Consider the following 15676-nt stretch of genomic DNA (forward strand, 5'->3'; position numbering starts at 1 on the left):
AGTGGGTAGACAGCTGTTTCCAGCAGGGTTTTTCTCTAGGTGTTTAGGCATGTGTTTGTTATTCTTTTGCTTTTACAGTGGATTACGACTTTAAAACAGAGCCACATGCAAAGGCTTTTCAGACTGAACCAACAGCTATAATGCATTCATCATTGTTGAAGAAGAAAGTTGTTTTTTTTTCTTTTCTTTTTTAAAGTTTCCTTCCCATTATGAAGCAGTGTCATAGCAACATAACGTGGTTCAGCTGATTCATGGCTCTTACTCCTTGCAGATTATTCAGCAATGGATGCGAGTGTCAAAAAAGTCCCAGAAATGAATAATCTAAACTCTCAAACTCTCAAGGTTGACTGTCTAACGCTGGTGTGAAGTGACTCCACAGGGACTTACCTTGAGAGAAAAGTAAAAGAGTGAGAGGGAGGAGGACTCTTCAGATTAAGTCATACAGTTTTATGTATTTAAAAAATTTGGTTTAGCAAAAACTGAATGATAACACTGACATACATACTGACATCCTCTACTTTTTACAAGGACTTGTGAAGTCCTTGTGACAACTTTTATTTTCACATTTATGGGAAAAACTATAATATGTAACTAATAAAGTGCCCAATATTTAATTAGCTCCTGTAATCAGCCTTAGAAAGAATGTAGGAATTAGGTGCCCTGAATAAATCATTATTGCAAGTGTACAAGAAAGTTCTTGTACACTATAAAAAAAACTATTTAAAAAACGGTTTGTCATAAGTGGGAAAGTGTTTAATCGGATTTTAAGGAATTTCCTAATTTCCCTTTCAGTCTTTTTCTACACGTGCATTTGCAGAATGTATGCTGTGGCTTTCTGTGTATTTGTAATGTTTAATTTCAGCCTTCTGGTTCAAACAGTCACATTAGAAGAGCGTTTTGTTTAGGCCATAAAGAAAAGAATGAAAAACACTATATTTGCCCACAGGTGGAAAGAGTAGACTCTCATTTTCTCCACAGGAGCAATGAAGAGCATGGTTGTCAGCTTGGGTTATAATATCTATGCCTCTGATATCTTCTTTAATTGAAGCACAGTTTGGATTTTCATAACACAATCTATTGATTTAGTTTCAAAATGCAATCTGCTTTGAAAAAGTGTGAAAGCAGAGCAAAAACCTGCGTCTCATTTTCTTCAGAATCTGATACTTAAACTATTTCATAACCACAACAGAAAAACCACAAACGCAAAGTACTTTGAAGTTGTAAGTTTCTCAAAATATCTTAACAGTTAGTTAACTGTTAATGGAACATCAATAACAAGTTTTAAATTCTTTAATGTACAGTAGACCTCCACCAATATCGCTGAGGCAACTTGCCAGATGCATTCAGGCAGCACACCTGCCAGAGAGCAGCAGTCACAGACAGTTAACCTCAAGATCTGGAAGCGTTTGTGAGTCAAAGAAGCTTCGTGAACTCTGCCACTCTGTGCCTTTGTCAAAGTTCAGATAGGCGAAGAGCTCTTACGCTTCATTAAGTGGTCATAAAATCACAAACTAAAGTGACCTCAGGCATTGTATCCTGCTCTTGGCCGTAAGGTAAGCTCTTGTGGCTTTTTAAAAATGTGTAACTTTGGGCTTGCTTGTAAAGTACTGCGTAATGATTTGTTCTCATGCTGCTGTTAAAGCATTAGAAAAAAGATTGTTTCAAAGATTTAATGTTTAAACACAAGGTTATGTTTGTGTATAAATGCAGAAAGCCATGTGGAGGAATTCCTTCTATACTCGTTTGTCTGAGTAATTATGAAATGTTGTTGCTGATGTTTGAGTGTGGGAGTCAAAAAATGCAGCAAGGCACTGTTTTGCAAAGAGCAGCATAAATGCAGAGAACAAACAACGTACACATTTAAAAACAAAGTTACTATGTGGTGTGTCATTCATGTACTGTAGTTTTTCTCATTTTTTATTATCATTAAGGAACTATTTGTTTTTTCTGGTCATAACAAATGTCATTATTCATAAACATAAAGAGGAGTAGCGACTTACAGTAAGTATATAGGACTGTGTTCTGCATTTTGGGGCGTGTGTGTGTATATTGGAATTGCAACACATTGTGGTTGTTCACATGTAATAAACAGGAAGTAAGAATTTAAAACCCCTGATTGAAAACTAACAACAGCTGACTGATACATTGTGTTTGTGTTTTATTGCTGTTTTGACTCAGACACCAGGTGGATTATGACCCTGCAACCAATAACTCCAGTGAACTGTGCAAGCCTCCTACAGCCCGGTTGCTCTCTGCTGCAGCTGGATGGTGAAGTTCTTCTGTTTGGTCAGAAAGGCTGGCCAAAGCGCTCATGTCCTACAGGCGTATTTGGGGTACGCTTTAAAAATGGTGAGATGAAGTTGAGGGCCATCTCCTTCTCCCACGACTCATGCTACCTCCCCCCACTACGTTGTCCAGCTGTCTGCCGCCTTGACCCCTATGACGGGTTTCCAGAAAGTTACCTCATACATGGTGGCCGCACCCCAAACAATGAGATCTCATCGAGCTTGTACCTGCTGAGCATGGATAGTCGTGGCTGCAACCGCAAATTAACGCTAAGATGCAAAGAAAATGAATTGGTAGGAGAAGTGCCGGGAGCCCGATATGGTCACACAATGAGCATGGTTCAAAGCCGTGGGAAGACGGCTTGTGTGCTGTTTGGGGGTCGGTCCTACATGCCTGCAGGAGAGCGGACCACCGAGAGCTGGAACAGTGTTGTTGACTGTCCTCCTCAGGTTTTCCTGTTTGACCTGGAGTTTGGGTGCTCCTCTGTTCACACTTTACCTGACCTCTGTGATGGACAGTCCTTCCATTTGGCTCTTGCCCGAGAGGATAGTGTCTACTTCATTGGAGGTCACTCTCTCACATCTGATTCACGTCCGCCTCGCCTGTTTCGCCTGCGTGTTGAGCTCCTGCAGGGCAGCCCCTTGCTTTCCTGTGACATGCTGGACACTGGCTTATCCATCTCCAGTGCCATCATTACGCGTACAGGTCCCACTCACAGATATGTCATAGTGGGTGGATATCAGTCAGATTCTCAGAAGAGGATGGAGTGCAGCACAGTGATTTTGGATGAGAAAGGAATCCATTTTGAGACTCTAGAACCACTCAAGTGGACCCCAGACATTATTCATAGTCGCACTTGGTTTGGTGGCTGCACTGGAGAGGGATGTGTCCTCCTTGCCGTTCCCACCGAGGGAAGGTCATCCCAACCCGATATGCATTACTTCTATCAGGTGACCTTCCAAATGGAGGGAGAATCCAACAAGGATGAAGGAACTCAGGCCTGCAGCCAGGAGTCGACAGATTACGACAACTCCACTCCTCTCGAGGACTCAGAAGAGCTTTATTTTGGTCGTGAGCCACATGAGCTGGAAGACAGCAGTGATGGAGAAGCTGACACTTACAATGAAGAAGATGAGGAGGATGAATCACACACAGGATACTGGATCAAATGTTGCCTTGGCTGTCAGGTGGACCCAAACACTTGGGAGCCATATTACTCCACTGAGCTCCATCGGCCAGCCATGATTTTCTGTTCCAGAGGGGAGGAGGGGCACTGGGTCCACGCCCAGTGCATGGAGCTGTCTGAGACCATGCTGCTCAAATTCTCTCAGGGAAACAGAAAGTACTTCTGTCTGGACCACGGAGGCCTGCCCTACCAGGAGATGACCCCACCTCGACAGATCATTCCCCTGAAGCGCACCCCCATGAAAGTCAAGGACAGAAAAACACCTCTGATGATCAAGATGTCTCCGGCCAAAAAAAGCTTCTTCAAGAGACTTTTCGACTAACTTTATTTAGGGTGTGTATAGATTGTCATTATTAAGGTGGATTTCAATGTTAATTCTTGTTTGCATTTGAGCCTGGAGATTTTAAAATATGTAACCAAAATAAAGCAAGATTCTGAGTATTAAATCCAGTACAGATTTAGTTCTTGGCTGTGGAAACTGTTCATTGTTATTCTACATTTGATTATATAGATTATATAAGATTATATATTATATTATATAATTTATAAACTGTAATGAATTATTTGTGATTAGGAAGATAATTTGATATGTTTCCTGTTAAAACTGGCAGTTACTTCATGAAATGTATGATGACAATAAAGGAAAGAAAATCATTTAACTTTGTCCTCATGCTTATTTAGTACCTTATTTATGTTTTCTGATCAGGCTGTTAGTGTGTGTAATTTCTTTTGTATGGTCAAATAAAGGTTCTCAAAATCCAGCCACTGGGCACACTTTGTCAACCGGAATTGACCATCGACCTGCATGCCATTTAAAACTGCTTATTTACTACATAAAAAACAACTTTTAACCTGGCACAAAATGACAGTTACAAATATGAACTACCACACTGAACAGAGACATCATGGACACAAAATAGCAAACTTGACACTTTACTTACTGAGTGACAGAGGCTACTCTGCCCAGGTTAGGTGTGATGTTAAATCACTAAAATGTACTTTTATTACTCCACTCCCCTACTCTGCCAACCTTCAGCTTTGCCTATTTAACAAGGGTCTGACAGGTTAGGATTGACAACATGTAGAAAACTACTGGTTGCATGGATGTGATAGAACTTAACAAGTGTGGCAGGAATTCAATTCAAATTTGCTTCCCTGGCACAAATGTCACAATTTGTGTTAGATTCTGTCACGTCTACAAGTGCTGTTGGGTAAAGCTCCAGATTTAAGTGGACAGCTCAGCAGTTCACTGTGGAACTGACATGGAAGAGCCATATGAGGAAAAAATTTTGAGAACAAAAACTTTGTTGGAGCTCTGGAGTAAATATAAAGTGATCTTATTATGAGAATAATTAAGCAACAAAGGCTTAATAGTCCTCCTCAAATGCTATGAATGTTTTAGAAGCTATAAGGATAGACACATGGTAAGCTTAAGAATTTGCTAAGAGGAGAAAGCCATTTAGTGATAGTGTGCTTGCCTTTTTTGTGTGCTGACTCCCTAAATTGGCACTTAATCACCAAAGCTCTGAGAACTTCCAATCTAAATTAACACTAATAGTGGCTATTAAGGCCAAATACAGCCTACCTTGACTGATGTTGTTTTTTATTACATAAATAATCATTGATGAATCATAACCATTATGTATAACCATGATTGAAGAAAAATTCCGGCCTTTCTTTTTTCTTAAAGTTATTTAATCTTTTATGAGGCATTTTAATCTGACTCCGCTGTGTTTCTAGCTTGTGTTTTTATCGGCTGTCTCACAGTGTAGAAAATAAAGTAAAGCAAGTGGTTGTAAAAATGGTCATCAGAGTAATTCCACCATAATTCTGTGCAGTTGATAAAACTTTGAAATCATATCAAATCGCTTCCACATTTTTTTAAATCAAGACGATCAAGTCAGATTTAATCTTTATTTAATCGTTGGTTAAAACAGTGGCAAAAAGTACAAATTTTGTCCACAGAAAATCATTTTTCATTAAGATGTTGGTTATCTGGGTCAGTCACATCACTGCTGTACAAACAAAGACAAGACAAACTGTGGAAAAGGTACTGCAGCTTTAGTGTAACAATGGTTGTATGAGAGGAAATCTTATGCAAACCCAGAAAACGGTTCACCTGATATTTAGTGTATGTGAAGAAGCATTAAAAAAAAGGAAATACACTGTGAAATTTGAACAAGTGGAATATTGTGAATCATCCATCATCCATTACTTTGGAAATGCAATTCATTATGGCAAAAACAAACATGAGACAAGTTGCAATCTAATGCACTCTAAAAAATGGTGCTATACTAGGACTCTGACAACTGTCCAATGAAATGTGAATATTTCACTGTGGTCATATGGTTAAAGTTATGACAGTAAAATAAAAACAAGCATTCAATCAAGTAAGGAAACAAAATTGCCTGTCACAATTCAAAATGGTGAGGGGAGATAGAGACAATATAATCAATCAATCAAACAAATAAAGTTGCCAACAAATCAGTTTACATCAGGTCTTTCTGTCTCCCGTCTAGCCTTCTCCTCTGTCAACAGCGGCAGTGAAGAAATACCAGCTGAGAAAAAGAGGCAGGTTACACAAGGAAGCTGAGAAAAATCCCTGCTTGCCAGATAGTCCATGGGGAATTAAGCTCTGTAATGGACCATACTGTATTTCTATGATATCACCAAAAAGGTCAGTAGATGTTTTATTTCATGAGAAGAATTCAAATAAGTATCATCTATTCTCCACTGTGCAAAAACTGAAAGAGCTGAAAAAAAAAGAAAAATGTCTCAAAGTGACCTGGCATCTTTTCTAGCCCTCAGGGACCCCACGATAAAGCACTAAAGTAATCTATTTCAGAGGGCTCTCATGAAACAAAGAACATTTGGGTCTCTGTGATTGCATTTTCCTCCAGCTAAGATGATATATTAATACAATGGCCACAAATGTGGTCTTTTTAACACAATTTCACTCCATGACTTACAGCTCTTTCATCTGTTTCCATAAATATCCCCTCCATATAAATTCATAAATGTGCCATATCCTTGCAATACAATAAAATGCACCATATTTCACACAGCAAAGATTTTAGTGAAGTGAGGAAAAAAAGAAAGTTGGGAGTTTCTTTTACAGTAAGTTCCTCTGCTGTCTCATCTTTGAAGCGAAGTAAATGTTACGGTAGTTAACAAACTAAAGTTGTTCAGAGAACAAGTCATTTTAAAACAAGTAAAGCAGACATAAGTGAAAGAGGAACAGCTTTTTTTCAAACAATTCAGAAAATGATTCCACTCGAGTGCAAAACATTGGTTATTGAAAGAACACGTGATATGCAACAATAAAAGATTGCATTTGCAGAGATAATTGAAAAAACTTGTAAAATGCACCAGTTGAGACTCCATTTCATTATCATTCTAAACATAAATCAAAAGAAAGTAAGAGTATATAAACACAGAGATGACAGATGATAGATTTAACAACTCTCTTAAAATCAATCAAATTTCAATTGTTAGCAATAGAAAAAAATCAAAAAACAGTAACTTCCAGGGATATGTCTTCATCATCCTGGATTTCTACTGGGTCTATTGTGGCCTGGAATGCTTTGGCAGAGTCCTTATGAGCCTCCATGAACTTCTGCAAGTACTTGGAGGTGTAGAGCCAGTGATGTTTCAACACATCCTCCAGCTCAAAGGCCTTTGACTGACGTGCATTCATCTTCCTGAAACGCCTGAACAGTTTGTTTGCTGACTCGTTCCCCTCGCTAGCCCAGGCACCTATAGATCCATCTCTTTCAATGATTTCAGGCACATGAGCCAGGGTCTTGTGCAGGTAATTGGTTATCTTTCCGTTGTACCTATATTTGAAGGTAGAGGAGAGGAGGTCAGCAAAGCGCTGGGAGTTAAAACTGTAGCGGCACAGCTGGTCAGGGCATTCCTTGGCTGGGCAGGTGGCGCGCCACACAGGCTTCATCTGGAGGTAGAGCCTCATAAGCTCCCTTAGGGCCTCTCTCCTCTCTTCTGAGGGCACCAGTTCACACACCACCTCCACAGCCTCCAGGGTCATTAGCTTGCGAGCATAGTTCCCATTCATCCTCATTACTGGTTTAAGCTTAATGTTCTTCCTCAGCTGTTTATCTAAGGCTGCCCTCCAGCTACGCCGTTCCTCCCGACTGGGGTTGACCTTTTTGAACACCTCCCCAATCTCATCCTGGAAGATTTTGTAGAATTCAGTGGCATTGCCAATGTCACAGTGTAATGCATCTATTGTGGGCTGCATCTCCATAAAGGGCTTGGCAGAGACTCCTTTGACTCTGTCTCGTAGCTCATCTGCAGACTCAGAAAAGGGGTTTGTTCTCCATATTTCATAACGCTCTAGGTTCTCATCATGATTACGGGTGATGGAATGTAACACCATGTTTTGGGCAGCCTCTGGACGACTGGAGTCACACAGAGTGCAGACATAAGTGGACCCGGAAGCCTCCAGGCCCTCCATATCGCGCACCATTTTTTCATCGTATCCCGTGCCCCTGAAGTGGAAGCGAAAGGAGCGCAGCATACCTCCTAAGGACAGGATGAGCCTGCTCTCCTTCATTGCATTACGCTCTGCAACTATAGGCCCCAAGACGGCTGTGAGAGTCTCATGGTCTGACTCATCCACAAACATCAGGCAAAGGGGCTTACAGGACAGTTCTGAGTTTGGCTTTGGCTCTCTGAAAACGGTAACCTCTTCCTTCTCATCCTCTGCCTGGACAGACACAGACATAATAGTGAAAGAGAAGCGGACAGCCTTCTCAGGCACAACTGGTCCTCCACCATGTTTCTCGCTAACATCACCCATGCCATCACAGCATTCCTTGATCATGACGCTGAACCCTGAGGTACAAGCACTGTCTTCCATCCCGCTCTCTCTCAGCCCCTCCATTATGTCCTCCTCCACATCCTTTAGTGCTGCCACCAGTGCCACATCATAGCGAAAGCGCCGAGTGATGGTGTCAGCTGGGGAGTCATCCAACGAGGACGTCCATCCAGAGAGCCCATTAATAATGCCAACATTGCAAGATGTAGACACATTCTTGAGAGCTGGCTGCCATTCAAACTGGTGAAAGCCAGGGAGGAGCTCCTTCTCTGCAGCTCGGAGGGTGTGCAGGGGCTGAAAGATCTGGCGGCCACTTGTGGCTTTGACAGTCCGATACATCTTATGATACTGGCTGCAGCTCAGGAAAGTGTTGACCCGAATGGCCAAACATACTGCAGGACTCAATCCAAAGCCTCTGCCTGCAAAGACAGAAAATGAAAGGAGAGGGGATTTCAGAGAGGAATTGAAAGAGGCTAAATAAAAATATTAAAAAAGCAAAAGGAAAGGACTGACATATGAAAAGAATTATTTGATACCGAATCACAGCAGCCCATTTCCAGTGCTTTGAAATTAAATGCTGAGTCTAACATTTCCTCCTCCGATTTAACACATTTAAAATAATTTTGACATGGAAACAGAGCATTGCAAATTTAAAACCAAATGTGAACGAATCTTTGTCAAAAATCCACAAACCCACAATTGCAAAATCCAATATTTCCTAATTTCCAAATGTTACAAGGGGGCAGGGGGTGAATCAGTGAAGCTGGCAAAAGTGATGTATTGGCTGCAGATGAAAACAGACACCAGCTGGCTTCTAATCCCCAGAGAGGAGGATGGTGCTGTCTGTGTAATTTGCAGATACAAGGGCTGCTGATGTTGTTTTGATTCTAACAGCCCCTTCACAAGAGTTGTTATTGTGTGTTAAAGGGAGTGTGAGAATGAGAGACTGACAGACAAGATAAGTGAAAGTGGGAGAGAAACGGGGAGGAGTAGGGCGTGTTATAGCGATGTTTTAATAGACAGAGATGGACAATAATGAAATGCTTTTCAATTCAAATTCCAGAAAACCTTCTTCTTTCCCCTCAGTGGTGAACTTTTCAACTCACTGTTATTTATGAGATGACTGTATACCTCAGAGGTAGGTGAAAATATTAATGAGTAAACACAATCATAATTAATGTTTGTTTGTGTCCCTTTCTTATGGTGATGCAGGATTGCATGCACTAAATAAAAGGCTTAAAATAGCTTCTTACCTTGCATCATGGCCTCTAGCTCATCTGCCTGCCGATGTTCATTCCCAGATCTCAGTGCGAGCAGGAACAGTGTCAAACACACAGACTTCAAATCACCGCCCTCCTCTTTGTCAGCAAACACCTTCACCTGGTTCTTCAGATCCTTCAGTCGATGTTTCTGAGCACGACGGGTTAATGAGAGCAAGTGCTGCCGGGGTCTTCCTCCTTTGTTGGCAAGCAGGTAGTTGTCAAATTCTGATGAGTGTTGGTTTGCATCTTTCTCCAGCTCGTGGCTCAGACAGTGTGCCTTAAATAAGTCTAGTCTCACATGCTCGCCACAGCCGTCACAGGGGCAGAGCAGCGGCAGAGAATACAATGCTGATAAAAAGGTTTTGGCTGGAGGAATGAGATCATCAGGGGCACAGGAAAAGTTGCAGGCAGGGCAGTGTGGTCCCAGAACGTGGGTAAATTTTATGATACAGCTGCGGCAGAAGAGGTGCCCACAGGGGGACTGAACTGGATCAGAGAGCAAGTGGTCACACACCAGACAGGTGAAAGAAACAATGAAGTCTACAGGGAGCTTCTCAGTGATTAGCTTGGTACTCAGGTGGTCTTTCTGGCAGTGTGTGATGTTCCTCACCCACTGCTCTCTCTGGATGCCGGTTTTTCGCAAAGCTCTCAGACCAAACGGTCTCAGAGCTCTCTTCTCACCAATTGCAATGCTGTCACCATGGTCCCACCTGGTCCTTTTTGCCAGACTCTGGGCTCTAGGAAGGACTTTCCTCCTTTTCCTCCCTGTCCTTTGGAATGACGTTTTCCTGGGAGAGCAAAGATGGCAGTGGAGAGAGTGGGGTTTCCAGTCAGGGACTTTTGTTCTGGTGAAGCTGCAGACTCCCCCACCTCGTATGGCAACCATCCAGCAGCGATGACAAAAGGAGAGAGGGTGGATAGATTCTGTGTCCTCTGTCACATCCACTTTAAAAACTTTCAGGATGACCTCTGGCCAGCTTGTGAACTTGCAGCCCATTTTACGCAGTGCACATTTGCTCACCTCATCCAAATCCCCATGAACATCATGCACTGGTCCTTTGACTTTTCTCAGGGCTGTTCCACAGACACGGCACAAGCACCTTCACAGAAGAGAAAACAGTGTTATCAGATTCTTCAAAATTAATGTAACAATGTGGCATATATATAAGTGTAAAAGATAATCACCTCAGGTGGTTCATGTGGGTGTCCATTTCCTGCAGCTTCATATCTACTCTTCTGCCAGGGCCTTCCACATTTTCTTTGCTTTTTCCCCCCAGGCACAGTTTCATAACACTTGCTGGACCCACACCATGATCTCCCTCTACTTTTGGACCTGTAGGAGGTGAGATTCCTAATGAGACTCCCCTTTCAGACTGTGTCTCACAGGGCAGAGGAGCCTTCTCCATGGATTTTACCCTGAACAATTTAAACTTCCACTGGGAGAACTTAGAGTGTGGGTGGTGGAGCTCATCAGGCATGGAGGATCTTGGGCCATCGGTCTCTGGATCTTCTGCTGCCATGATGTAAATTAGATGTTAGACCCTGGAAAGCGGGGTGACAGAAAAGAAATGAGAGAATTGCCTCATTGATGCTTTACAAAAGAATGAAAATAAATCCAGCTGTCTGTGAGATAACGGACACACAGAAGAGACTTGCAGGTTCCAATCCCCTATGAGGATTTGAACTTAGTGCGTTATCAGTATTGAGCCCATGACACTATCTAAAGCTTTACTTGATTCCTGTTGAATTTATACTCTGTGCACCCTGAAATCCCACTGAACAGAGAGTAGTGAGCTCTGACCTAAACCGTTATATTATACCATAAGTGGCATTTAGACCTTGTGTAAAATGCATGAGACAAGCACCAGAATACACACCAAAAATCTTAATTTCTCTATTCTTCAAACCCATCGCTCAGTGTGCAATCGTGTCTTTTTTCCTTTGACACAGCAAGTTTTCTAAATGGAAAGTTATCCCAGTAAGGATGTCAGTCATTTATATTCATCATTTTCTTGGCTAGAGATAAAAATTGGAACCCTGAGAGCCTCCGACTGGCATTTTAAATGCAAGGAAAAATCAGAGACACAAAAAGCGTATTTCATAATAGATAGATATTGACCAAATGGAGGAGAATAAGAAAACAAGAAAACAAGAAAACATCATATTGAATAAACATCATAAATAATGATTCAAAACAAAACATTGCTCAGTTCAGAAGTTGCACTTCACCAGCTAAGCAGTCTTCTGACACAACACAGGTAAGATCAATGATATTGCAGCATTGATGGACCTTATTTCATCTCCTCTCATACAATCAAGGTTCCATTACCAGCTCTGACAGTAATGCAAACAATCTTAGACACAGTTCTGTCAATTTTAGAGTCTTACCATCTCACAGATATGGCACACACTTTGCAGATTCTTCATTTTATCCATTTTTTAGTGTTCTCACTTGCTTTTTTCCCTTGGAGGTTCAAATCTGTCAGTCTCCTCCATTTCCTGGCTCTCTGTCTGCTTCATATGCTGAACTCTCATCTGAGATGAACAGCTGAGCCTGTACGCCTGTGTATCAGCTGGGCTCTTACCTTGTTTTTCAGTCTCAGCTGGCATCAGTTCCCTTGGGGGCTCTTTCCGCACGGGAGCACAAGGGAGGCCCTGGAGCCAGGCCCTTCAGACTACATATACTTTGAATGTTTTAGTCAATATCAGTTTGGAGCTTCTGTAATCAGGAGTTGTGGTTTCATACAGTGGGAATGCTCCATTGTATGTTGTATTTATACCCAACCCATGATGGGATCCCAACAGTCAACTCCTGCCACCTGAGCAGTTTACACACACACACAAACACACACAAAAAAACAAGGTCGACCCCAAAGAGCAGTTGCAACAGTTGCATGTACAGAATCCAGCAGCATACCCCCAAACAAACAACCTTTTTACCACAACACACTGATCCTCGGCTCCTCATATCCATCTGCAGGCTTGCCTCGTCCAGGTGGCCCCCGAAGAGAGAAAGAAACCCCAGAAAACTTTAGAAAAGGCTAGTAGTACAGAAACACTGCAGATCACACAATAGCTGGTCTAAATGAAAGGAAACTGAGGAATTATGTATAGTTTTTAGGGTGAATTGAATAAACACAATATAATAGGAATTCTAGTACTAATAATGACTCTCTTTGTTATTGCTGTCATTCCAATCTTTTGTAAATCAAAATGACAAAGGAAGCCACACAAGTGAGTTACATCAGTGTGTGTTCACTTGGCAGTTACTATTTCAATAAATTACATTTTCAGAGTAACACAGATGACTTTCAGAGGTGCAAAGAAGCTACACAGTCTCAAAATAAAGAAGTGTCAAGTATTTGTTTCTTAGGAAAATTGCAGTGCATTGTGTGTGTTTTGTGCATCTCTAGTTTTGTCCACTCGCTCTGGTTTTACATTAATCTCTTCAAATCTCGTCTTTCTCCCGTCGTTCAGAATTACTTTTAATTATACAGCATCATTTGATGTAATGTCGCAGCAGGTATGTGGGGTATTTGCCCAAGATCATTCTTGTTTGTAATTATCCAGGGGATTAATCTGGTGTATGCACCACAGGAGCCTGTTTCTGTTGCATTGGATTTGCCAGCCAAGTCATTAGATACACAGTTTGTGGGCACCAAACAACAGTTGGGTCTCTCCCACTCTTGTCAGCTTAACAGGGGAGCAGGATGAATACTGGCAGGCTTTGCAGCTTATATTTGGTGCATATGGCCGAGTGTGACCTAAGACAGCAGTTTTTGTTTGTTTGTCTGTTTCTATTTTTTCTCTCTTTTTTCATTTTTCCCTTCTTTTTTTTGACAGGCACATTTATTCACAGGATATGTCGAAGATCAAAGTTAGTGGCAAAAAGTGTTGTTTTCATGGTCTATTCAAATCCATCAGACACAGCTGAGATATCTGAGGTGATTCATTACATATCCAAGAATAAGCAAATGATGGATTGTTGCAAGATGTTCCAAGCCTATTTATAGTTGATATTTAGATTTATGATGGCCAAGTAGCCACACGATTCCAAGGTAAACGACACACCTAGCTCTGTGGCAGACAGAGACAGAGCTGCAGATGTCTGCCTGACAAACAAGCAGTGACCCCCTGAGACCCTCATCTCTCTACGCCTGCTAATTGACTTGTTATTGATCAACTCAAAGGCAGTCTGATTTATGGGAAAGAGGACTTGTGGAGACAGCCACCTGGCATGGAGAGGAGTGTTATGAATGTGAGGAGAGGACCCTGGGGGACCAAAGGCGGCAGTTTAGGAGGACATACAGGAGTTTGCAATGCACCACTCAACTGACACCCCACACATAAGTACAAACAGGTTTGGGGAGCAGTGCGTACTAGCATGTACAGTAGCAGATGTGAGAATATTGCAGGGGCATTGCATGTGTTAAGAAACATAGAGGTGGGGAGAAAAGTGGGAAGGGGGCTACTCTTCTGTGTTTGTGAGCCTGTGATGGTGTAGAGCCATGATGAAAGCAAAGGATGATAAAGAATAAAGGAAATTGATATGTGGTAGTCTCTCTAATCCATCCTTGGAAAAAGTTTATAGTTGTTATTTCCAGATATGTGTGCGAAACAAAGACACATGCAGAGAACAAAAGAGACATAGAAGCAACAGGGAGGTGAAAGACAGAAGAAGGATGGGATTTTTTTGCACAGGATAAATGGGCTCAGCTCAGAATGGATAACACAAAAAGGTTTACAACTGATTGCAGACTGTGACAAGGGACGGTAGAAAGAGATCAAGCCTTCCATGTAGAACTATGTAAGCCAAAGATCCAAAAAAAGGTCCTCTGACAGTTCAAATCCCATTGCAGCTTAAGGAAATGTGTCAATAGCAGAAATGGACAACAAATGAATTCCACAGCAGCAATAGAATTTCCCTCACATGGAATGAAATGTCAGTGATGTCCATATTTGAATAGATCAACCAAAACTGCACCATGATATTTCAAAATGTCAGGAAGAATGCAGGAATCTTTGTGATTACGTTGAGGGTAAAGGGGGCTTTTCACTCTCATATTTCCAGTGTGTGAGGCAATATATTAAGCATTTGGAATGCAAATTTTTAATTGCACTTTCATAGCACGTTCAACTTCTTCAGCATCTCCCAGACAATTCTCAGGGAAGTCAGCTCCCTCTGTCCACTTCTTCCATCTCTCATCCAGAGGCATGATTTGGTAGATTAATACTCAAAGAGGTAGACTTCAGCACACAGCTATTCATCAAAGCCACCTGCCAGAACAAACCCCTTATCCAACTACTCAAATCTCCCCTCATTCATCTCCCCATCTCTCGCTCTCAATGTCTGGTTTCCCTCATCCGCTCCCTTCTTTCTCAAGTTTTGTTAATAATCAAAAACGTGATTATCCCAGTGAGACTGTTAATTAGCTCTCCCTCCCTCTGTACCATAGGTTTGTGTGCTTTCATTCACAGAGTGACAGCCAGCTGAGAGATGCTGTCTTTGAGGTCTTGCGTGACCTTGTGTGCTTTGGCTGCATTTGTTGTTGGCCCATCTTGACTGATGGAGCTGTAACAGAGAGAACAGACACACTACAACGTCACAGCTTCTACAAATAACACAAGCTGATGACAGCCTGACATGACAATGCTCAATGTCCAGCTCTGAAAACATTCATTTTATTGGCTAATCTAGTTTTCAGACCATATCAGTTCATTCCACATCTTGCTTTCTATCTTTCCCTGCAGTCATGTAGAGCTGTTATGGTTTTGGACTAGGACCCTGTGTCTCTTCTGTTGTGGAGCCTCACAGGTACTGTGAGTTTCTCTTTGAAGAAAATCTTTTCAAAAAAAGAAAAAAGTGAATCCTATTACCATAGCATTGTAATCTACAATGCTATTTAGTTTGAATTCATGGTAGTGTGGTGGTGTAGTAGAGCTTTCTGTAGAAAGTAAGACCTGCTTTTGAGCAGAACTTCCAGATGGATGTTGATCCACTCAAAATAAACTTGAAAAGATTAAATTCTAAGCCTGATTCAGGAGCACGAGAAAGAGCTTGGGAATCAAGACCAGTGTGTTTAATCAGAATAACAATGATCTTTA

The 15676-nt window shown here is 41.7% G+C and overlaps 2 protein-coding genes across 2 annotated transcripts; one reads left to right on the top strand and one right to left on the bottom strand.

Moving 5' to 3' along the window:
* Positions 1–2082: 2082 nt before the first annotated feature.
* On the top strand, positions 2083–3982 carry rag2 (recombination activating gene 2). The gene has a single exon (XM_072385188.1). It carries the CDS (start codon positions 2193–2195, stop codon positions 3792–3794), a length of 1602 nt encoding a protein of 533 aa, XP_072241289.1. The 5' UTR covers positions 2083–2192; the 3' UTR covers positions 3795–3982.
* Positions 3983–6932: 2950 nt separating this feature from the next.
* On the bottom strand, positions 6933–12303 carry rag1 (recombination activating 1). Its single transcript, XM_072385550.1, has 4 exons — positions 12157–12303; positions 10757–11113; positions 9563–10671; positions 6933–8728 (listed from the first exon to the last, which is right to left on the bottom strand). The coding sequence occupies exons 2-4, from the start codon at positions 11089–11091 to the stop codon at positions 6981–6983; spliced, it is 3192 nt and encodes a 1063-aa protein (XP_072241651.1). The 5' UTR covers positions 11092–11113; positions 12157–12303; the 3' UTR covers positions 6933–6980.
* Between the last annotated feature and the right edge of the window lie 3373 nt (positions 12304–15676).

The sequence above is a fragment of the Leuresthes tenuis genome, unplaced genomic scaffold, assembly GCF_036924035.1.
Source record: "Leuresthes tenuis unplaced genomic scaffold, fLeuTen1.0.hap1 SCAF_5, whole genome shotgun sequence".
Classification (NCBI taxonomy): domain Eukaryota; kingdom Metazoa; phylum Chordata; class Actinopteri; order Atheriniformes; family Atherinopsidae; genus Leuresthes; species Leuresthes tenuis.

What these genes read in the sequence shown, in the direction of transcription:
- rag2 (XM_072385188.1), top strand. Translation starts at nt 2,193, where the DNA reads ATGACCCTGCAACCAATAACTCCAGTGAACTGTGCAAGCCTCCTACAG.
- rag1 (XM_072385550.1), bottom strand. Translation starts at nt 11,091, where the DNA reads ATGGCAGCAGAAGATCCAGAGACCGATGGCCCAAGATCCTCCATGCCT. An exon ending in ACCCACATGAACCACCTGAG is followed by an intron (nt 10,672 to 10,756) that starts GTGATTATCTTT and finishes TCTTCTGTGAAG; the next exon opens with GTGCTTGTGCCGTGTCTGTG. An exon ending in GCTAGAGGCCATGATGCAAG is followed by an intron (nt 8,729 to 9,562) that starts GTAAGAAGCTAT and finishes CTGTCTTTGCAG; the next exon opens with GCAGAGGCTTTGGATTGAGT.